General features: G+C 22.8%; 2 protein-coding genes across 2 annotated transcripts; one reads left to right on the top strand and one right to left on the bottom strand.

The window, feature by feature from the left end:
• Nucleotides 1-708: 708 nt before the first annotated feature.
• LOC122512233 (prostaglandin E2 receptor EP3 subtype) lies at nucleotides 709-15,087 on the bottom strand. The gene is made up of 6 exons (XM_043627968.1): nucleotides 14,498-15,087; nucleotides 10,929-11,168; nucleotides 5,558-5,735; nucleotides 5,129-5,367; nucleotides 2,646-2,874; nucleotides 709-869 (listed from the first exon to the last, which is right to left on the bottom strand). Exons 1-6 carry the CDS (start codon nucleotides 14,660-14,662, stop codon nucleotides 757-759), a joined length of 1,164 nt encoding a protein of 387 aa, XP_043483903.1. The 5' UTR covers nucleotides 14,663-15,087; the 3' UTR covers nucleotides 709-756.
• A 6,237-nt stretch (nucleotides 15,088-21,324) lies between these two features.
• LOC122512229 (gamma-taxilin) lies at nucleotides 21,325-25,057 on the top strand. The gene is made up of 5 exons (XM_043627962.1): nucleotides 21,325-21,514; nucleotides 21,960-22,610; nucleotides 22,682-22,840; nucleotides 22,980-24,155; nucleotides 24,415-25,057. Exons 1-5 carry the CDS (start codon nucleotides 21,437-21,439, stop codon nucleotides 24,436-24,438), a joined length of 2,088 nt encoding a protein of 695 aa, XP_043483897.1. The 5' UTR covers nucleotides 21,325-21,436; the 3' UTR covers nucleotides 24,439-25,057.
• The last annotated feature ends 43 nt before the right edge of the window (nucleotides 25,058-25,100 follow it).

The raw sequence follows: 25,100 nt of genomic DNA, 5'->3' as shown, positions 1-25,100 counted from the left end.
TACAGAATTTATCGAAACTAAATTAAAATATATATAAATATTATTTATGATGATTAGGTCTTGTAATAAAAAATCCATAAGGATCTTGTTTGTTTCGAAGACAGATTAGAAGAGAATCTAATAAGAGTATTTAGTTTTCGTTGAAGTAATTAAGTAAGGACTTTAGTTTCTGACAACTATTCCAATAACTTCTTCTGAACTTATTAACTCTATTTCGTGTCTTATTAACTCCTCTCTTCCTGCTTGCAGTAAAATTCTCATATTTCGACAAATACTTCATTTTTCAAATCATATAACTGACAATATTTTTTTTTATAAGAATTAAATTCTTTTTTACGTAAATTCCATAAAAATTTTTTTTTAAATTTAATTTAAAAAAAATTTGTGTAGAAATTATAAAAAATCTAATTTAAAAAATCTTTTTTGGAATCTTTTTGAAAATCCCTTTTTTACAATTTCTTTTAAATACTTGTTTTTTCATCTGCGTATTTGTATATAATTACAAAATTTCCCAGTCAACTGCAGATGAAAAAAAAGTGATGAAAAAGATTAAATTATATTTTCTACTTTTCGAAAAATTCCTAACTATACTAATAATAGTATAAATAGAAATATTAATAGTATTAAGTATATAATACCAATAGTACCAGTAATAAAAGAAATAATAAATTGATGTTTCCATTTGTCAGGATCAAAATATTGTACATCTAATTCACCTAGAATTAATATAATTTCTTTTTCCCACTTAATTATGATTTATACAGCAACAGAAACTAATTGAGGTTCATGAACCTCACTGACTGGTGTTGATGGAGCCTCAGTAATAGGTGTTGGCAAATCAGCACTACTACAATGATTCTCAGTTGTTCCTAAATCAATTTAAAAATTTTAATAATCTCAACATTGGTTAGTTGTTGAAAAATAAATTTTTTTAAAATTAATGAAAATTAAAATTAAAAAATAAAGAAATTAACGAAATTGAAAAGTAAATTAATATTAATTACAGCCATTTGTTTATTAATTTAGAATTTTATTTATTAGCATTTTTTATTATATAAAATTACACAGTTTATACATAATATAATTTCCTTTTTTTCCCTTTCATCAAAAAAGGGATAGAAATAGTGATCCACAAGTTTTGAACGTTCAAATGAACGAAATATTTTTCATTACAAATATTTGCAAAAATTTTTCACTTTATATAATAATATTTGTTATTTACTAAAATTTCAGGATTACCACAAAAATTTGATTTTGTTTTTCTCTGCTTTCCAGACAGAATTTTTATTTTTTTCCTGATACGTATGAAAAGGAAAAATTTAAGAGGAGTTTAATTATAAAAAGAGAAGATTATTATAAAACAAACACATGATTTCAAACTATAAAAAACTTCCCTCGAATATTTCTATAAAAATTTCAATAAAATTCTTAAAAAGTTGAATAATATTTTTGGTATAAGTTTGGGAAATTTTAAGTATTTCAGAGGTTCTAAATTTATAAAAATTCTTTGAGAAAACTAGAATTAAAATATTTTGAAAACTAATTTTTGAGAATTTAAATTTTTTGCAAATCTTTAATTTTTAGAGAAAATTTTGATTTTAAATTTTCTTAAAATTCACTAATTATTAAAAATTTTTATTGTAACTTTTTCGAAATTAAATGATTTTAGATTCAATTTCGACTCTTTAATGTTGCTTTATACACTAACAAACATATGAATACATTCAATTTTTACTCTTTTATTTCATTATAAAAATTCAATTATAGACCAATTATTTAATTAAAATTCTTTAAAAATTACATTTTTAATCTCCAATGAAATTCTTTACCAAAAATTATTTTCAATTAAAATTTAAATTAATGAATTCACAAAATTTAAATTAATTTGACAAATACTTATTAATAAAATATTTGGAAAAATGCAAGTATTTTCAAACATTGATTAAAAATTTCTCAGAAATCTAATTTTTTCGACATTTAATTATTTAAAATTAATTTAAAAGAAACAACTATTCAAAACTTAAATAATTTTTTAAGTTGATATTGAATTATTATAAATTTTCGTCACTTCAATTGAAATCTTAGAAGTATTTTAATTTTGAATTTTTCCCAGTACTTTTGATGAAATTTACTGACATTTTCCTAATTTCCCAGACCGCATTTTCTTTTTTCCTGATTTTTCCCTTAATTCCCTGATTTGTGGCAGCCTTGAATTTATAATTTATTTTTTTACACGTGACGCAAAATTATTATAATGAAATTTTAGTTTCAAGAAGAAATAAATAAATTTCATTCAATTGAACGTTCAGAATTTCCGGAACAAATAGAACTATAAAAATTTAAATTGATTTCATTAGTAAAAGCATAAAAAAAATTTAACATTTATCGCAATAAAGGTCAATTAATCAATTAAAAATGAATTCAAAAATTAATAATTAAATAATTAATTCAAAAAAATAGTCGAAAACGAAATAATCATATTAGATGAATTTCTAAGCAGCCAATTAAAAAGAAACCAAGTAATAATAAATTAAGAAATAAAAGAATTGTGTTAATTTAAAATTAAAATGCTAATTAGGTAATTTGAAACATAGAAAAATTGATAATCGAAGGATGAACGAAAACAACAATAAAAACATTATTACCTGTCAATGAATTCGATCTACTTCTTGGTGTCCAACAAATACGGCACAATGGCTTGAAAAAGCCAAAATGCGGATGTCGCCTTCTCAATATTACGTAAATATATGGATCCAGAGTAAAGTGGACGCACAAAAGTATATCAGCAATTCCATAAAATATACGAAAAATTCTGTGTACAATTTTTCCATCGTCATTCATTGTATGCTCATATTGCGTCAATGGAATTGATATCTGTAATAAATTGGTGAAAATTAGTAAAAGAAGAAATTATAAAATCACACGTTTAATAATAAACAAATAAATCATCTCTATAAAATTAATTATTAATTCTGTATATTGACGAATTAATAATTAATGTCTGTATTATTGAAAAATGAATAATTATCATACATTCTGTATATATTAAAAAATTAATAATTAATATCTATTGTAATGAAATGTTAATAAATTATACAAATACAGTATATAGAAATACAGTACACACGAATACAGTATACAAATATTAATCTCAAATCAAAAAAACCTTGGAGTGTCTTTTATTAAATCAACAGAGCGAATGATTAAAGAGTCCTTTTTTATGTTTATCGGTTCATTGTCATTGTCACCCGGTGCAATTCAAGCATCATAAAAACTTACATGCACATCATCAACGACATTCCCCTCTGGGGCATTGTTCCAACGCGAAATATTACTCTCGCGATAAAAGAGAATTGACATTCAACTTTTGTATTCCGCTCATTCTTTTTTTTTTTTATATTCAATTCATCAAAATTAATCAAAGGAACTTCCAGCAAATTTTTGACTCAAAAGTAAAAGATTTTGTTATTTTTGCCTTTCTGTATTTAAATTAACACTATGAGGAATCAGTAAATAGATATTTAGTAAATTCTTTCTGAAAAATAAATTTAATTGCCGGATAATAATTAACTGATTATTTTTTCTCCTATTTTCTTTTTTTTTAATTCGAATTAAAAAAAAATTACAAATTTAATTTGACTACGTGACATAAGTCGAGTATGGAACTTTTGTGAAATTTCGAAGATTTCTTTCCAGACGTACAAAATAAGGAAAGAAAGAGAGGAAGAAAGCAAAAAACGCGAAAATGGAACAAGCCACGACAATTGTATTTTCTTCTAGATATAATACACTTGACCTAAGGGTATTCTTATTTTTTTGTTTGCTTCGTAAAAGCGAAAGTCCAGACTATAAATTTTGATTGACTGGATATTAGTTATGAACAATATTTTTTTTAAGAAGAAAAAACCAAAAAGGAGAAAAAGACTTTTTTCTCTTAGTTTTTTTTCAATCGTCAGGGAACAATAATATAAAAGACTTTCAGGTATGTATGGAATAAAGAAATACATTGAATTTGTTCTATAATAAAATAGTAAAAAAATAAAAATAATGAAAAATGATAATAAAATAAAAAATAAAAATAAAATGAAAAATAGTACAAATATTTTGATATAAAAATTTTAAATCAAAATAAAGTAACAAATAAATACTCGTTCAAAATTATTTCTATATACGATTAAAAAATTGTTACATTAGAAAATTAATAATAGTGTATTTATAAAGAAGAAAATCTAAAAATGGTGTATTTAGAAAACAAAAATGAATAATTCTGTATCTAAAAATACAAAATAAATTTTTTACATGACATAAAAAAATATCCCCTTTAAAAAATTAAATAATAAATAATATACCAAATAAATAGTTTCAAAAATGAAAAATAAATCTTGGAACTTGAAGAAAATTAGCATTAAAAATTTTTTAACGATACTTTTAATAAGTATACACATAAAATATATGGAAAAAATTGTAAATTGTGCCTCATCTCAAGGGAATCTTTTATCAGTAACTTCATATATTTATAGCTCGACATGGGAAATATGAGTATATCCTTGAAAAAAAATGTACGATTTAAATTATTTATTTAGAAAAAAGAAAAAAAAATGAAGTTTCTATTTCATTTCCCGAACTTTATGAAACCATTGAATTGAAACGGAAAATGATAACATTTCGCCTCTAATGGACCAGTTATAATTTTATATTATACTGCGGAAGAAAAATTATCGCTTTGGGAAGATCTTTCGAGGCGGAATCCCCAGTTTTTCCCTCTTGAATATATGAAAATTATACTTCACTGTACGTGATAAAAATTACTATATATAGACCACAGGAATACATTTCTTTTAAATTTTTACGTATTTTCGATATTTAAAAAAAATATCTATTTTCCATTCTCACTCGAAATCGACTAATTTTTGAATAAAATGTATAAAAAAATCCAAAAATGTATAAAATGTATAAAAATTTTGTATTTAATTTCTTTTCCTATTGAAAATTAAATTTTCGTCAATTTAATAGAAATATTTTTCTAAAATTCAATTTTTAAATTGATTTGTAATTTAATTTGTAAAATTTACTAAAATTAGAAATGATTCGTGAATAAATTGACCACATAATTCAAATAAAATCTCACCATTTGTGGCATCCAGAAAACAACGAATGAAATTGATAAAACTGCCATAAGACGGGAAAATGCTCGTTCTTCAGCTGTCGCAACTACCTCTTGTGTTTTACCAGTGACCGTTAAAAGTGGTTTTATTCTCGATGAAGACCGACAAATACGTCTTATATTTCCTGTTCGACGTCCCATTCGATTGAGTGCTCGGGAAACTGCCAAATTACACCACACAATGAAAAAGCAGAGAAGAGTGCCTAAAGAAAAAGAAAAAAAAGGAGAAATTCATTATTTTTTCCAAAAAAAGTATTTATTCTTTATAACAAAAAATAATTAATAAAAAAAATAGAGAATTCATCAGAATTTTATCTTTTATTACAATTTGCATTTTTTTGGAGCTAACTTTTTTATTAATTTTAATTTTTTGATAAAAATTTATTTACAAACCACATATGAACCAAATGTACGCGTACGCAATGTCACCAGTTTCTTCCGCTTCTCTATATCGACGGCATTTTCCATTTTGATAATAAAGACCAAATCCAAAAAGTGGCAGTGTTGTCAGTACCGCTGCCCCCAGCCAGAGGATCAACATAAATCTCACAATCACCGGGAATGTCACGTGCTAAAAAAAATTCACATTATTATTTTCGGTAATTAATTAATTATTATTGTCCATTTTTGATTAATTACATTTTTTCGATTTTATATAAATATTTAATTCAATTAATTAAATTAAAACGCTAATTTTTGGGGGAGGGGAAAAAGAATAAAGTAATATACGAATGACCCCTAATTACAATGAAAGAATTCAATAAATTAAAAATTTTTCCTTAATTTTGTGAAATCTCACAAATTATACTTTATTATTATCTAATTCCCATAGAGTCTCTATATATAGTAAAACTTTATTGTCTTCTTTCAAAGATAACCCAGCTCCATTCAGCAATAATGTACATTAAGTCATCGATTTTGCCGAATAGACGATTTTTTATAGCCCTAAATACAAACGGAACTCAGGGCAATAATTTCCTGAAATAAAAGGATCGATTTCGAAAGAATTGTCTTCTATTTTGGAAAGAGAAAAAAAAAAAGAAAAATTCGACAAAAAATTTAAGGAAACGAAACAAAAAATAATATAAAATAAATTATTGAGAAAATTCGTCTAACATAATATAAATGGGATAAAAGAGAAGAAGATTAATGATATACTTTTTGTTTCTAAATTTCTAACAAATTTTTGTTCACAGCAATAAATATCTTTCAAGATTGAAAAAAAAGGGAAAATTTTTTATTTTTTGACATTTATGCATACTTAAGGGATAACAACTGCTTTTAAATTGAGGGTGAAATGAAATATTAGACCTAGGAAATTGTAATCTAAAAAATAAAAATTATTCTCGTTTTGTTCAATTTTTTGTAAGATTAAAATAGAAAAAAAACAGTAAAATTTACTGCCTTAAATTATTTTTAAATTTGAAAATAATCAAAGGAAAGTCAATTTTTTTGCAATTTTTACAATTTTAGCTTTAGGAACTTTTTCCAAATAAATAAAAAAATTATTTTTTTTAATTATTTCTATCAACTTTCAAAAATCGAAAAAAATTTTCTTTATAATATAAATATTATAATGAAAGAAACTCTAGGGATTTTAATTTTTTTAATGAAATATTTTCGGTAAGTGATTGAAAAAAAGCTTCCTAAAAAAAATATGATTTTATTAGTCAAATATTTTTGCTGCGCATTTAATGAAATTTTCCTCATTTTCTAATTTATAAGAAAAATAAAAACAAAAAAAATTTATCTCCTTTTCAAATATACTAATGATGCACTTAACAATATGACATTTATTCCCGGTAAATTTCATTAGTTTTCACGAATATATATATATTTTTACATTGACAGATGATGTCTTTATGTAAATAAAATTTTATTTTTAGGATATCCTTGATTCTAATTTCAAACTTGTACAATTTTTGGTATTTGTTCTACTTTACATTGAATATACAAAAATTATTTTTATTTTAATTACACTAATAATTGCTTTCCATTAAATTTGTACACTCGTAAAATTTTTACCAAAAAAAATTGCGAATTGACCAAACAAAAATTTGCAAAAATCGAAAAAAATTGCACGTATTTATTAAAAATTAGAAATATACTTCAAAAATGTTAATAAATAAATTAGTAAAATTTTTATTGTGAATAAAATTACAGAAATATAATTTTGCTATTTAGGAGAAATATTTTTAGAAAATCGAAAATTGAATCAAGTAAGAAAAATTATATTCAATTACAAGTTTTTCGTGTCAAAAAGTCCATTTCTCATCTTTAGTTCGAAGGTATAAGTCAATGAATCAACTTTTTCCTCTCGTGTTATATGTGAAAATAAAGGAAAGTGAGAAAATGCTTTGGATAAATATTTGACACAGTGAAAATTGCGATTCTAAAATAAAAATAGATTTTTTCTATAGAAGAAAAATAACTAAATTTTCTATTTTTAAAATAATGTTTACTATTTTATATTGAAATTAAAATAAATAGAAATAAAATAAAGGGCATTTGTATTATTAAGACGACACACATTGTGCAAAGGACGTTTTCTCAAACTATGATGACGTCAGAAAGATTCAAGACAAATAAATAATTATTTTTAATAACACATTAAATAATTATTATAATTAAATATATATTACTTTATAATAAAAATTTATAAAAAAGACAAACAAAAAAACTAATATAAACTAAATATTTGTCCATTATTTTCCTTCGTTTCTATTTGCAATTATTTATTTTCCCCCAAAAAAACTTAAAAGTATAATAAAAAAAATTTTTATTATCAATGGCGTTGAAAGATGTCGTAAAATAATTATCATATAAATACACCACTCACGCAAGAGAATATAATATAGATTTTATAACATTTAACGAACAAGACAATAATAAAAAGACTAAAAATAATTTTTTATTGTTTTTTTTAATTTCCTCGCAGTAAAATATATAAAAGTTGAAATTAAATTACTTTAATCATATTTTTTTGTATATATATATATATTTTTTTTCAGCTAATAATTTTTGATTAAGTAAAATTGTTATTTGTATTATTAAAAGAAAAAAAGGAAATTGGGAGAGAGAGAGAGCTCCGAAAAGATTAAATGTAGGAGACAACTTACGTATTTTAAACGTGAGATAACTGACGCATGAGGTCAAGATTATTAGTGTACAGAATTGTCTGCTACTGACCTATGAACTTATGATAAAAAAAATCCAGTCTGCGATTCTAAATTCTTAAAACAATGTATCAGGTAGATTGCAAAATAACACATTTTGATTGAAAAATAACACTTTTTTCTGTGTTCGTGATTTTTTTATTCAGAAAATAAAAATTCAATTTACATTTTTCCTCATATAATATATACGATGTGTGAATTTTCAATGACGATACTGAAACATTTTTTCAAGATTTGACAAAATTTATTTAAAAGTTTTTATTTTGAAACTCTCGTAGATAATAAATAAATTTATTTTGTTTAAGCTGTTTTTTTTAATTATTTTGTAACAAAAAAAGCCTAAGAGATTTTTTATTACTTTTTTTGTTTCTTTTAATGATTTTTTATTATAAAAAATTTTTTAGTTATTAAATATTAGAAAAAACTGATTCGATTTTTTAATTAAAATTGTATTCATTATAATTATTTATTCTATATTTTTTTTAATAATAATAATAATAATAATAATTATTATTATTATTATCATCACTTTTTGAAATCAATGACAAAATTCACGCATCTCATGCAATATTTTTTTTCTCTTTAAAAAAAAAAATAAATAATGCGTCTAGTTGCAATAAAAACCAATAAAATAGTAGTTTCCTGTTTGCAGTTTTAAAAAAAGAAAACGCAGAGAAATATTTTATTTTTCTTTCTGGAAATGAAAAATAATCCTCCGTATTATAAATTGAAGCAATTTTGTATTGTTAAAAAATTTATTCTTTTTCTCTCTCTCTTTTCTCTCATAATAGTGTTGAAAATTTTATAAAAAAAATTAATTGTATTTTTTTTCTTTAATTTAGAATAATTGAAGAGAAAAAAGGAATTTCATAATGATTCTTAAACTTGAATTTTCAATTACTATTCTTTTTTTTTCTTCAAAGAAGAAATTTAAAAGTATCTTCAATGTCAGATCATTTCTTAATAGTGACTAATTTTAAAGAATAAAAAATTGACCGAGACATTTTTTTTTCATTTTTTCCTCTTGTATATATATAATATTGATGCTCTAGCTCAAGATATCGAAAATTTAAATACTTGCTTAATATTTTTATCAAGAATTAATAATTAATAAAAATATGTTTGGTATAAATTGATATTATAACTATTGTTAATTATTCAAATCTATTTAAATTAATTAATATTAATTCGCAAAAGTAGTAATTTCTAATTTTATAATAATAAACAAAACTATAAATTTATAATAAATATGCTAATATAAATGTCTAATTATTATAATTATTATAATAGTAATTAATAATAAAAAAAATAATTGTCTTCTTAATTGGCAATAAATTCCACTGATAAAAAATACCCTACAATTAATTTTATTTATTCAAATTCTGAATGTTTCTGTATAATTTATGATAATGATGATGTTTTAATACACACACAATGGTAAAAAATCGAGATTTCAATTTATGTACATATTATAAATATATATAGTTTCAGGCCAATATGGATCCAATTTTCTAAATTAACTCTTTATATCCATCTATCATTAATATATTGTCTGATATGTTCATGCTGAGGTAATTAGTGTCCTCAGACATCACAATGAGACAAAATTGAACTAATACTATATTTTCTGTGCTATTTTCATTTTCAGGTTTTATTTCATTCATTTGATACATATTAGACAGTATCAAGTATAGATTGCATTTTTTCAATCTAATTCTCTCTATATGTATATATTGTCATTTTTACTATAAATAGAATCAGTATTTATTTATAATTTAAATTGTTTTTATTTTCATTATAAATGATAATAATAATAATAACAATTATTACAATTTAATTATTAAATTGCAATTATTTAAATTTAATTATTAAATTAAAATTAAAATTTAATTATTACAATTATAATAATAAAAATAACAATAATGTTTTTTGATGGAATTTGACATCTAGAATAGTAAAATGTTCGCTTTCAAATACTGACAATGGAGTTATATTTGTACAAGAAATTTTCACTGTTGATTTAATTAATTTCCTCGCAGGAATCTTCTGTCTAGGTGATAAAGTCGCGTTTTTGCTGATTCATTTTTTAGTAATATTTGATTTCACTCAAAACGACTTTTCCCATAAACCCTTTGCTTTACTATTTTCAACCTTACAAATATTTTCATTTTCTTTTATATATATACAGTTTTGCCGTGAAATTTCTTTGCAATCATCTTTTAGCGTCTCTCAGACTGATTTATTTATTTATTATCATTTCTTTTTTCTTTTTATTTTTATATTTGACATGCTTCTTGAAATTAAAATTTCCTTTAATTCATAGTAAATAAATAAATTAAATTATTAAAAGGAAATTAATTGTTAATTTCTTTTCAGTAATTTTATAAATTTATTTACTATGAATTAAGAAAAATCAGTTTGATAAAATAAATTGATTAATAAAACCAATAAGTTCGTAAATATCCAAATATTAATAAACTTAATTAAACTTAATGAATTTCTTTTAATTTAGGTACTAAATTAAAATTAATACAAAATAAAAATTTTAATATAGAATTTAATGAAGAATAATCGTAAAATTATCGTACCTTTTGATAGACGAAGGGTCTGGTTAGGGCAAGCCATCTTTCTGCTGCCATAACAATGGCAACACATCCACTAAAAAGTCCAAAAAGTCTCCAAATCACACGAAATGAACAAGCCACCTGAGATGTTTGCATGTCATTAACATAAATTGTCATGTACATTTGCATCAACATTCCCAATAATGCCACCAAATCGTTAGTAGCGAGACACCGAAGCATCAAAAGATGCTTTGGATTTCTTCTCTGAAAAAAAATATTTAAAATTTTTTTTCAGTGCAATGCATATTTTGGTTTATTTAATCAAAATTTATTTGTTTCAATCAAACTTTTCCCTGAGCTTTTATTCATTTATTCTATTTCCTATTTTATTTTAATTCAATTAATTCAAAACAAAAGAAATTTTTTTCCATAAAACTTTGATATTATCCTTTTGATAGCCGATTAATTGTCATCTTGATAAAATTTAACACGCATTAGACACACTTTGTTGTGTTGCACCCGTTAATATTTAATTTCCATTATTGATTATATTTCACATCAAATTCGCCCTAATCTAAATTCGTCCTCGTTTATTGTTCAATGAACCATTAAAAAACATATATCTTATAGACAGTATTCGTCACTGTCTTCTTTTAATAAAGAAACAAAACCAGGCAATTATTCAAATTAAAATTAATGGACTTGTAAAAAATGACACTTTACGAAACGTGCCAAAGAGCATTTTTTCCCCACAAAAATAATATACGCATGCGGTATATTGTTTGTATACAAAAAAGAAGGAAAAAACGATTGTTGAGAAAATAGATTTTCTCTTAGGAAAAGAAAATATAAATACCTTCTGAATCATTTAGTAAATATTAATAAAAACTAGTCAATAATAGTAAAAAGAAAAAAATATGTTTATTGACTACTATTTGCACTATTGAAATAATGGAATTCGAGCGAAATGGATTTAAAAATAGATAAAATTTCGGTTTTTATAACTAATTCTAAATATATTCTTCGATTTAATACTAATTTTACTTAATTCATATTTAATTCGATTCAATTCTAATTTTTAATTAAAAATTCCAAATAATTCGATTTAATACTAATTCTACTCTATGCACTTCGATTTAATTCTAATTAAATTAATTTCTTCGTGTTTTATAATATAATAAATTAAAGATGACAGATTGATAAAATCATTATTTTATATTATAAAAATATTGTTGCTGTACCTTTCAAAATTATTTTCATTTTTTTAATTCAATTATTATTTCCTAGAATTTTTAACAACAATTCTTCTTTAAATTATTTTTAATAATTTTTGAAAAAGTTCTTTCACAATTTTAAAATTCATTTGATTATAATTCAATTGTACAAAATTTCGATTATTCGAAAATTCTTCAATTAAATATATATTAGAAAATAAAAATTTGAAATAATTTGAAAAAAAAATTCTATAAACTTTTTCAAAAAAATTAATTCTACAGAATTGATAGTTGAATGAAAAATTCAGATTGTCAAAGATTTTAATTTGAAACGCTTTTCAAAATTCAATTATTTCTAAAAATTCTCGCTATAATTTTAATATTGAATTATTATCTTATTATTATCTTATTTAAACTAAAATTAATTTTTAAATCAATTTTCATGAGATACTTCTACGAGAATTTAATTATTTAAATAGAAAAATAAATAATTTTTTTAATAATTCATTGTTTCTTAAAATTGAATTCTCATAAAGAATGTTATCAACAAATTTTTAAATAATTGAATTCTTTCCACAAATTTTAATAAAATTTTTAAGAATAATTACATTTTTCGAGGTATTTGATTGAAATTGTTTTAAAAATAATTAAAATTTTGCAAACAGTTATTATTTATAAAAAAAATTGAATTTCTAAAAAGAATTTTATTATTTTGGAAAATAATTGAATTCCTTGTAAAAATGTAATTCTTCATGAAAATAATGGAATTATTGCAAAGAAGTTTATAAAAAATTTGTAAATAATTGAATTCCTGTAAAATTTTAATTATTTATTGAAAATCATTGAATTGAGGAAAATTTTTGAAAATAATAGAATTTTGGGAAAGAATTTTATTATTTATAAGGATAATTGGAATTTTAACAAAAATTTTTTAAAAAAATTTCTAACATAATTTAATTTTTGCGAAGAATATTATTATTTTTAAAAATAATTGAATTTCGAAGAATCTTATTATTTATAAAGACAATTTAAATTGTGACGAGAATTTTTTAAAATTTTTGTATTGAATTTTTGCGAAGAATTTTATTATTTTTGAAAATAATTGTAATTTCTCTAAGAATTTTATTAAAATTTTTTAGAATAATTGAATTTCGGAGAATTTTATTATTTAAAATTTTAAATTGTAACCAGAAATTAAAAAAATTTTTGAACATAATTGAATTTCTGCAAAGAATTATATTATTTTTAAAAATAATTGAAAGTTTGCCTAGAGTTTTATTAAAATTTTTGAAAATAATTGAATTTCGGGGATGAATTTTATTATTTATAAAGATAATTGAAATTTTGTCAAGGATTTTATTAAAATTTTTTGCTGCGAAGAATTTTACTACTTTTGAAAATAATTGAATTTTTGCAATAATTTGCGCAACTTCTGCAGAATTTAATTTTTTTTTAGTGTTTTTTATTAAATTCTTCTATAAATCCATTATTTTGAATAATTAACTAAATAAATTTAAGAGAATTTAACTATAATTTCAGAAGAATTAGAATTATTAAAATTTTTCAATAATCTAAATTCTTTAAAATTTCTAATAAAATTCATTCAAAATTGAAATTTTATAAAATTTTAAATTAAAACCTTTTAAAGTTCATCTATTTATTTATTTATATTCTAAAGTTCAATTAATTTTGAAATATTGAAGTAAAATTATTCATTAAATAATTTTCAAGTAATAATTTTATAATAGTTTTTCAAGAATTAGGAATGAAGTTATTTAAGAAGAAATTATTGTCAGAAATGAAAAATCAGGTAAAAATCATAGTTTTAACTGACAATCAGTGACTGACTTTTTGCTTCTGATTCAATTATTTTTAACTGATTCAAATTTAGATAGTGACTTTCCTGACCTGCAGCAACCCTGTAATAATTGGTAAAATTTGACTTTTTTCAACATTGTTCATTTATACTAATAATCAATTATTTTCTGCTACTTATAATAACTTATTTTTCATTAAATAAAAGTTTTACTTTTTTACAAAAAGTCAGTCAATATTTTACTAACGATTAGTTATTTTTAAATTTTAACTATAATTCAAATGTAAAGAGTTTATAATTACTTATTATTAATTATTTGTAGTTATCTATTTATAATTACTTATTATTTTCAAGTATTTATTTATAATTGTTTATAACATATTTATAATTTTTTATTTATTTATAATCATTAATTTACAAATACCATTATACAATGATGACTAATTTACAATTACTTATTTTTTTATTTATACAAGTACTAATTTATAAATTATAAATTTACAATTATTTATAATTATTTATTTACAGTTTGTTTAATTATTTATTAGTAAATTACTACTAACCTTGTCTTCATGAAAAAGTATTGTTAGTGCCGAAACATTGCCAACAACACCCGCAATGTATACCATAGTCAGCAAAATTTGTGCAGCCAAACTCACATGGGGCACAGTTTTATCATTTGTAGCGTTTATCATGCTTAAATGATCAAATGTTGTTGTATATTCCATGACTTTGCCCTCTCTTTCTTTCCTTCTTATTACCCCTATTTCATTCAACCAATTAATGTCAATCGATAACTTATTGTCGAAAATAAGTTTTCTTTTCTTTCCTCATACACTCCAATTAAAATATATCTTCATTTTTTCTCTCTACGCAAACATTTAATTTCACTGAAATTCTTTCTTATTTTTTATAAACTATTTTAAAAACCTTTACGTTATCACGAATATTCGTCATTGATGATACATTGATAATTAGGAGAAAATTCTCGTTCTTCTAATTCCATTATCTTTGTGTGATAAAAACGTAAAACTGATTAAGAATTTTTTTTATTTAGTTGCTAGAGTTGAAGAAATTTTTTATTGACGATAAAACATAGGTGTGTTGAATTCATTTCAAAATTAAATAATTCATTAAATTTCTGTACAGGAAGTGGATTTTTATTATTCAACAGAGAATTGAGGAAAGTTTAGAGAGAAGATCATATTTGCAAAATAAATATGCGAAAAGAATTTACAAATTTTTTTTCACAATTGTTTAGTTTTTTTGGAATTGTTTAGTTTTTTCAGAATTGTTTAGTTCTTTTGGAATTGTTTAGTTCTTTTTTGGAATTGCTCAAGATTTTTATTTTTTTGATAAAACAAAATATTATGAGAGTATTTTTGTTTTATTTTTGTTGATATGAAAGTCCTTTGAAGATAAAAATCTTTTTTTCTCAATGAACCGGTTTATTTTTGGGTTTAAACTTCTTTTGATATCTTGAACATTTATTTCTTTGTTTTTTTTCTCGGGCATATTATTCTCAATCTGGCAACATTGTCAAAATCCCTTTTCTGCTATTTTATACCTGTGGCCAGAAGTAATTTTTCGATGATTATAGTTCTCAATTATACAAAAAATACACTGATGCAGATCAAAATCACAAATAAAAATCACTGGAATACAAAATAATTTTCTCAATCACTTTTTGATGAGTGGTAAATACAAAAATCGAAAACTTGAAAGAGTTTTTTTTTTTTGATTAACTAAATGTAACACAATCACTTTTTGTAGAAACTTTTTCTTCTCAAAAGTTTATTGTTGAATGAAAATACATTTAGTTTTTTAAATTTTTTGTACCCGTTGTATTAAAATTTTTATTTGATGAAAATTGATGATTTTTTATTTTATTTTCTCTCTTTCTTTTTTTTTGGAGGGAAATGACTGCGGAATTGATAGAATTGGAAAAAAATGTGGAGAATATTTCCAATAAGACAGTTGCCGCCTCACTGATCAAAAACACGAGGTCCTAGCGGTTTTGTTTATAGAGAGAACATTGCTGATAATATTGTGGGTCACCGCGCAACAATTTGCGCATCTTCGCAAATCTTCTTGGTGATAATACAATGAATTTTTGTTTTTTCTTCTTGATTTTATTCTTTTTTTTTAATTTTATTTTCAATAAATGTATACACAAATATCTTATCCGCAATTATTGTCGACACAATTTTACTTGAATGTTTTCATATTATATAGCGATTGAAAACAAAGTGAAATTCTAAATTCAATATTTTCATTCAAATTTTAATTGTACTTTTTAAACAAATTATTTTTACGATAATTATTTTGATTTCTGTACTTATTAGGCTTTTTAACTTATACTAATCATAGCATTATTTATTTTTATTATTAAATAAATTTTTCAAATTAAATAGGATGGAAATTAAAAGTGTCTTGGTCGTAGTCGTTGAAGCATTGAAAAGCGTAAATTCGTCTGCGTTCGAATCCCGCTAAAGGTAAAGATTTTTATTTAAGAATATAAATGAATATAAATTGAAAAATGAAGATAAGTTGTTTGATTAATTAGAAATTTGTCTAATTTGTTGATAACTTAATTAATCAATAAGTTTTTTAATTAGTATTACAAATTCTTTAATTAGTTTTTTAAGTTATCTAATTAGTTTCTAAAAATTTAAAGTTTTGTAATTTGTTACTAGATTTGTTAATAAATAATTCAATTAAAAAGAAAGTCATAAAATTTAAATACCTAAATAAATAATTAATTTATAATAATAATATCTATATATATCTATCACTTGACAAGAATTATTCTTTTCTCGTTTTTCGGTCATCATTATGTAGATCTGAAATAAATTGTTAATCAACTTTTTTGCGTGTCTGACAATGAGGGCAAGAATCCATTATATTTCTATATTTCACAGAAAACACATTGTACTCTTAGATATTTAAAACGTAAATTTAAACTATCATTGATCTTTTGTAAACTCTTTTATTAGAAAATAAATAAGTAAAAAAGTAAAAATATATAAATAATTAAATAAAGAGAGTAAACAAAGGGCATTTTTTAATTTTTTTGCAAAGCCGTTTATTAATAAATAAATAAATAAATAAATATAAATAAGTAGACTACGGTCCATAATTGAATAAGACACCCATTTTTCATTTATAGTGTAAAAAACGTTAGGCGCAGAAAAGAAAAAGAATACAAATTTTCTCTATTTTTTTCCTAAAAGCTAATAAAATTATGACAAAAAAGTGACACCTAATAGAAGAGTCAAGTCAAGTTTTCTGTTAGATACATAAAAAAATATTGATTTTCATACTTTTCTTAATTTTTCAATTTCTTAAAAGCTATATTCAACATTTTTTTTAACGTTAACGTTAATGTTTAACGTTAACTCATTTTAATCGTTATTTAAGCGTTCATTATTGTATTCATAATTTTTTTTATTTACACTCGAATTTAAATATTAATAAAATAATAAAAAAAAGAAAAATACAATTAGAAGCACTTGTAAATTAATTTTTGCAGAAATATTTATTATACCAATTTTTGAAAAGAAAATTTACAAAAATTAATCATCGAAATTGAAATAAGAACAAATGTATGTATGATACCTTCGCATTTTCAACACCCTTTTGAAATATTACAATTCGCGTAAAACGTGCGTGCCAATGCAAATATCATAATTCTTACGAAACTGTTGACCGTTTTATTGAATCTTCAAAACTTCTTCGTGTAGAATATGATATGAATCTTGTTCTCGTTTGTTACAAAAAATAGTAATAAAATGTTTAATGTTCTCAGCGCTCCATCAACAATAATCTTATATTCTAATTATACCCACAAGTACATACTTTTAAAAAACCTTATCAAGAATAAATGTGTACTCTATATTAAACTATAAGCTTCACATATAAAGTAGAATAGAAATTTTTGCTCTCTTTTTTTGATAAACAAAAAAAAAATTTTGAAGAGAAAGAGATGGAATCACGTAAATATCATATCGATTTTAGCTTGAGGTCAAATACCCTTCATAATTTCACGTCAGGAAAAAAAATTTATTTTTTTTCTCTTCCTTTAAACAATTTTCTGATCCTTTATTAAGATTTGATGCCTTTCATTTTATGTGAATCATCACAAATTTGTCAGTTATTCTATTAATAAATAATTACAGGATTCTTTATCATTTGTGCGAATAAAAGGGAAATGCGAGTGTTGAAAAAAAACCGTATTTTTCATAAAAACTTTTTTTTTATCATTTTTTCAAGAAAAAATTTGACGAATTGTAAAATCAAAAGGAAAAGTTTTAGAGGAAAATAATTTTTTTTTGTACTTTTTAATCAAAAGGAAATTTATAACGAAAAAATAAGTATTTTAGGCGAAGTGTAAGCAATTATAATTTTTTCACTTTAAATCATTTAATGATTTTTTTTTCAATAATTTTTCAATTATTTTCAATAATAAATAAATTTAAAAAATAAAAAAAATGGGAAAATATTTAATTAGTAACCAGAAGTTTAAAAGATAATTAGTTAATAATAATAATTTTAATTATCTATTTATTTAAATCACAACCCCGATGTAATTAATAAATGAAAAATGAAAATTATGACAAAAGTAAAAACTAATTAAAATAATAAAAAATTAAAATAAAACCTTTTTAATAAAAATTAGAGTAATTAATTTTTAATTATTTATATTTATAATTAATTAGTTGAGCAACTTTTTTAAAGTTTGTTAAGTAAATTTTATTTGTTATTTAAAAAAATTAAATTGTTAAGAAATAATTGAACATAAAATGTAAATTAAAATATATTACATTCTCATTTTTTTAAGGGATGATTAAAAATGCGAGTATTTTTCCAAGTGGCAAATAATTATAAGACAAGTGCTATTTATAAGAAGCATTTCCTTCATCTTTGAATGGACTTCTATAAACATACAATGGACAATATAGAAAATGATCAGGAAATTGATTACAATAATTCCTGACTAAATGGCACCAAACCTGCATAAGAATCATTCTTTGTTATTTCCTTTGCTAATTTAATTCACGAAAAGTTCACAATGTGAATATCAAAATCAAACTTACCTGCAAGACCAAAGTGTATTGACAAAAAAAAATTAATTTCAATCTGATTTTTCTTTTAATTTGTCATTATTTATATTTTTTTTTATTATTTCCTAAGTTTGTCAAATATATTTTTTTATTAATATTTTACTAAACAAGTTTTTAGTAATAGATTTTTTTTATTATATTAATCAATTTTTCTTATTAGTTTTTTAATAATCAATCTTTTTTATTCATTTTTCATTTATCAATACTTTTCTTTTGAAAGAAAAAAGTTCCATAAGAAAATTTTCTTAAATCAAAAAAGTAATATAAATATTCAATAATTTATTACTTACAAATTAATTAATAAATTAAATGTTTTTTTTTTCGTTAGCGTTTAGTATTTTAAGTTCTAAAGTTGACTTATTTTAGTTTCAAGCTTAAAAAAAGACTACTTTTCAATTATTTTGGTTTCAGGCTTTGCTTTTTCTGTGTAAATTTATATTTTTCTATATAAATTCATTTCTCCAACAGGAAAAATTTATTTCGACTTGAAATAAAAAAATGAATTTTTTTAAAATACTGAAAATAAAAATTGATAAAAAATGCCAATAATTATTGTTTTCAAACAGAAAAATTAAATTTTCTTTATTTAAATTTATAATTTTCTATTCTTATTTCCCCACGATAGGAAAAATTTATTTCGACTTGAAATAAAAAAATGAATTTTTTTAAAATACTGAAAGTAAAGATTTATAAAGAATGACAATAATTATTTTTTTTAAACAAAAAAATTAAATCGCCTTTATTTAAATTTGTAATTTTCTATAAATTTATTTCCCCACGATAGGAAAAATTTATTTCGACTTGAAATAAAAAATAAATTTTTTTAAAGTACAGAAAATAAAAATTAAAAAAAATGCCAATAATTGTTTTCAACATGGAAAAATTGAATTGTTATTTAATAATGTGATTTCATTGGGATATATACTTTTGTGAGAGACGTGATTATAGTAAGTACATATACTTGAAACTGGTCTAGAAGCTGCTATATAGGTATCTAACTTTAGATATATTCCCAAAATAACTACTATGTTGAACCCTCCCTCTTTTCTCTCATACCGTACCATTTTGTTGTACCTCTGACGTGACTTTTTCAGATTTCTTTCTCGGCACACATCTTCTGTTCTCATCTGAATATCACGAGTTTTTCTTTCCGCATACCGGAAAATAAAAAAGTTTCTTTTTTCATATCAATTTTTTTCGAGATAAAAAAAAAGGAGAAAAATCTCATTATAGAAGGAACTTTACTTTCTTTCAATCACTGTGATCAAATATTATTTAGTGTCCTTCAACTTTTTTTGTCCGCATCGAATATTCGTGAGTGTCAATAGACAATTTTTCAAACGTTTTACTTTTGTAAAAATAGCAACCAAAAAAAAAGAGAGACAAACTTGCATGTATCAAAAATAGATTTTTTTTGTGAAATATTTATAAATTTTTGTTTAAAAAAATGTTGTTTTAAAGGTTTTTGTTATTTTTTTTTTGACAAAAATTAAAACAAATTTTCTTTGAGAAACTTTTCTGCATTTACTAATTTGATTTTTTGTTTTATTAACATTTTCCTCAACATTTTCTTAACGAAATTTTAATTTCTTTACTTTATAATCATTTTTAATCATTTATGTATTTTATAATTTCTTAATTTTTATTCATTTTTTAATTTGTTTATATTTATTTATATTTATTTATTTTAGTTAATTATTTATTTATATTTTAAGTAAAGTAACTTTTATTTCATTTTACCTACTATTTACTTTACATTTGAATAGTAAAAATATAAGCGTAAAATTAAACAATAAAAAAGTATATTTTTATTAATTATAAATTATAATTTTTTAATTCTATTATTATAAAGAACAATTTTTCTTTTTAAATTATTTTATTAAAATTGACTAAAACTAAAAAAGAAAAAAAAATTACAAAAATTATGTAATTTATTTATTATTATCAATTCTCTTTGATTACAAAATCTTTATCTTTAATTTGTTTAAAATCTAATCCAAAAATAAGAGAAATACCTTTTTATCGACAATTTTAAGATGCGCCTGTTGATAGGCAACAAACTGTACTCCAGTGTTCAAATGAAAGCTCACTTTTCACATAAAACATTGTTTACGAAAATTATTGTTTTTAAATTTCAATTGTTGTTTAAAATCCAAATTTTTTTTAATCATAAATTTTTAAATTAATTTCAAGAAAAGAATAAGAATTTTACTAAAAATAATTAAAAACTGAAATTCAAATAAAGCCGCGAATTTCTGATTCTCTTGTTTATACCGAGTGCATGCACCAAACGCATTTTGGAATAAACCAAACAAAAATTAAGGTCGTTCTGAGGTTGTATTAATTAATTTTTATATTGTTTCTACAGATGTTTTGATAATGGATAACGATATAAATGAAAGTGTTAAAATTGAAGCTGGCGATGCTCAGAAAAAAACTGAAAATATAACCGTTGAGGTGAGTGAAATTATTGACAAAACACACATTCTACACATAACCTCAAAAATCGAAAGAATTGTTTTTGTTTATTGGAAAATAACAAATAATCATTCACTATACTCTTAAATATCAGCATTTTTAAATGATATCTTTTAAATAATATCCTCCTTGTCATTTGTCCTTTTGTAAAAAGTGGTAAAAATTTTCTAGAAGTGAGGTTAGAAATTTAGTCTTGAAAAAAAGGTCAATTCCATTATTAATTATAATTCCATTAATTAATTAATTAATCCAGTTATGAAATAAATAATTGAAAGTAATCAAGGACTAATTAGGATAATTTTATATCGAAATTTGAAATTTATGTGTAAAAAATGAATAGTTCATTCTTCATACTTTTTGTACATATAAAATTTATTACTATTAATTAATACAGGGAATTAATATTTGAAAATAAATTTTTCAGCCTAAACCTGTGCATCACAGGGAGAGAAAGCATGCAAAGGATGAAAAACCGAAGAAAAAGGAGGAACGAGGAGTTGAGCAGGTCTTAAAAAGTTTGGTCAGCATTGAAAATGCTGACGAAAAATTATCGGCAATGTGCAAAAAATATTCTGAAGTTATTGATGAAAATCGTAAATTGCAATTGTCATTGAAGCAATCAGAGAAAAAGGTTCAAATGATACAACGTGAAAAAGATCAATTACAAACGGAACGTAGTAAAGCTGTTTTAACTCGAAGTCGATTGGAAAGTTTATGTCGTGAATTACAACGACAAAATAAAGCCGTTAAAGAGGAGAGTTTATTGAAACTTCGTGAAGAAGAGGAGAAACGCAAGGAAGTGTCGGCTAAATTTCAAAGTACCCTCGGCGAACTTACTGCCCTCATGAGTCAAAATAATGAAAAAAATACAAAACTTTACGAGGACAATATGGAAATGAGTAAAAATTTCAAATCCCTCTGTGAACAAGTTGAATTAAGGGAGCAGCAATTTGAGAAAATTCATCAACAAATGCAACTTGAAATTCAATTGGCCGAGGCTAAATTGGCAAAAGTCACTTTAGAAATGACATCCGAAAAGGAGGCACTTCTCAATGAGAAAAAACAACTCTTGGCTGTGAGTTTAAATCAAAAGAACAATTTTCTCTTTGGATTTTCAAATAATTAATAATTTTTTTTACTTTTCAGAAATTAGCCGAATATCAATTGAGGCTGAAAGAAATGCAGGCCCAGGAAGTGGGACTGAGAAGTCAAATAAGCATGTACACTGACAAATACGACGAATTCCAAAACGCTTTGACTAAAAGTAATCAAGTATTCGGCGGATTTAACGAAGAAATGGAAAAAGTAAGATAAACATCAGACAAAAATAAATATCCATTAGTCTACCATTTAAAATTTGTAAACAAATTTAATTTCTATTTTAACGTTTTTATATTTTTAATTTCTATGTATTTTTAATTGAAACAAATGATTGATATTTCAGATGTCGAAGAAAATCCACAAACTCGAGAAGGAGACAGGATTATGGAAGCATCGTTGGGAGAAGAGTCACCAAGCTCTCCTCGAAATGGCCGCCGATAAACAAACACGTGATGCCGAAATCGAGGATCTCAATCGTAAACGATTACTTCTTCTCGAATTGTGTAAAGCCTTCCAACAGGAACGTGCAACACTCATTTTGCAATTAAAGGAAAAAACCATTGAATCAAATTCCGTTCAATGTGAAAATCAAGACAATGTCAAATCAATCGAACAAATTGAAAATTTCACTCAAGTTTCTGAAAAATTGGGCAATAATTTATCGCAAGCGCAGGAATCATTAATGCAAGATATCGCCGCCCAAGAAGCAAAACGAACAAATCCAAAAGCAGACGATCCACCAGCAAAAACAGAAACAACAAAGAGAAAAGAAAAAAAGAAACAAGACCCGAAGCAAAAGAAAAACGAAGTTTCAATAGTGAAAGACGAAACTAAAGAAAGTGACGAAAAGGATAATGTCCAAACAAATACAACAGCAGACGAAAAAATTAATCAAGAAAAACAAGATAAAGACACTAAAGTCGAAAGTGTCGAAACTAAAGAAGAATTAAAAACAACCGAAGAAATAAAAGAACAAGAGACTATTAAAAATTCCGAAACTAAAGAACTAGAAGAAATAAATAAAAATTCAGATAATTTTACTAAAAATTCCGAAATTAAAGAAATAGAGGAAAGAAATTCAGATGATACATCAAAATGTTCAGAATTACCAAAAAACGATGAGAATTTAGAAAAAAATTGTTTAACAAATTCTGAAAGTATAAATCAAGTATCAAACGATGTAGAATTGCCTCTAGATAATAAGACTGAGAATATTATCAGCGATAAATTAGAAGTAGACGTTGAAAAAGTTGAAATCACTAATGAAATAGATAAATTAAGTGAAACATTAAAGAATACGGATTTAAATGAAAAATCCAAAAATAATGAGTGTCTTGAAAATAAATTAATAAGTGATTTGAATTGTCAAGAAAATATCAAGGAGAATTGCACTGTTACAGAAAATTCTCAAACTGAATCGGAAAAATTGGAAAATATTTCCGAACTGACTGTTTTGACAAATTCAGAAAATGTACAAATTAAAACAACGTCATGTCCTATGATGGCGAAGAAAGGAAAGGTGAATATTATTTAAATGTGAATTATTTTTCCGTTAAAAAATCAAGTTTCAAAATTTTGAAAATTGAATCAAATTTTTTTTAATTTTTAGTTTGAAAATAAATTAGATTTTTAAATTTTCTTCTAAATTATAGTTACTTCACTTTAAGGAGTGTTAGATATCAGTCAAATTCCAATCCATCAAAAATCGAAAATTCGATTTATATTTATTTAAAAATTAAATTAATTAAAAAATATTAACAAATTTTTCTATTTTTCAGGAAGCAAAGAGGAAGAAGAAGTGAGAAAAACGAAGAATTCTTCTAACCACTTCCCTTACGATCTAAGTCTATTGAAAAAAAATAATGTAAGTTTCATTCAATGCGAGTTTAATCAATCAGGAACACTGATATCATTAAGTTTTTCTAAAACAGTGTTTTTTATTGAACGCAGGCAAAAGTAGATTTAAAATTATCTCCAATTCTTTCGATTCTTTTTCAACGTCTTTCATTTACAGTTTACGCAAAAAGAAAATATCATAATTTCATAATAAACAAATTTTTTAATCTTGTTTTTTTTTCTAAATAATAATATAAAAACGTCTTGACGACAAAAAAAAAAATAGTGATTCTTGCCAGTTTTACATTTTCTAAAAATTTTTCGCTTTAATACTAGTCGATACGTGCAAATTGTCTTGTGTTGTTGATGTTGTTCTTGTTCTCTTTTTTAATACAAACAAGTAAAAATAATTTTTTGCTCGAACAAATTGTATACGTAGTGTATATAAACATTTTTTGATCTCTTCGGTTATTTATTTTGTCAACAGTTCTATCTTTCTCTTTTTTTTGTGAAAACAAATATTTTCTGCTGTTACTTTCAAATTTAATGCGATTGTGTTTAATAAATTATAAATTTGTATCTGAACCATCTGGTATAACTTATTGATTTTTAGAAAATCGAAATTCTT

This window comes from Leptopilina heterotoma, unplaced genomic scaffold, assembly GCF_015476425.1.
Source record: "Leptopilina heterotoma isolate Lh14 unplaced genomic scaffold, ASM1547642v1 Lhet_95, whole genome shotgun sequence".
NCBI classification, from domain to species: domain Eukaryota; kingdom Metazoa; phylum Arthropoda; class Insecta; order Hymenoptera; family Figitidae; genus Leptopilina; species Leptopilina heterotoma.
Note: the sequence above shows the minus strand (reverse complement) of the source record. Positions and strands in the feature narration are given on the sequence as shown.

Coding starts and splice junctions, on each gene's coding strand:
- LOC122512233 (XM_043627968.1), bottom strand. CDS start 14,662: ATGGAATATACAACAACATTTGATCATTTAAGCATGATAAACGCTACA. Junction 11,169..14,497: donor TACTTTTTCATGAAGACAAG/GTTAGTAGTAAT, acceptor ATTTTTTTTCAG/AGAAGAAATCCAAAGCATCT. Junction 5,368..5,557: donor GTACATTTGGTTCATATGTG/GTTTGTAAATAA, acceptor CTTTTTCTTTAG/GCACTCTTCTCTGCTTTTTC.
- LOC122512229 (XM_043627962.1), top strand. CDS start 21,437: ATGGATAACGATATAAATGAAAGTGTTAAAATTGAAGCTGGCGATGCT. Junction 21,515..21,959: donor CTGAAAATATAACCGTTGAG/GTGAGTGAAATT, acceptor TAAATTTTTCAG/CCTAAACCTGTGCATCACAG. Junction 24,156..24,414: donor TGATGGCGAAGAAAGGAAAG/GTGAATATTATT, acceptor TCTATTTTTCAG/GAAGCAAAGAGGAAGAAGAA.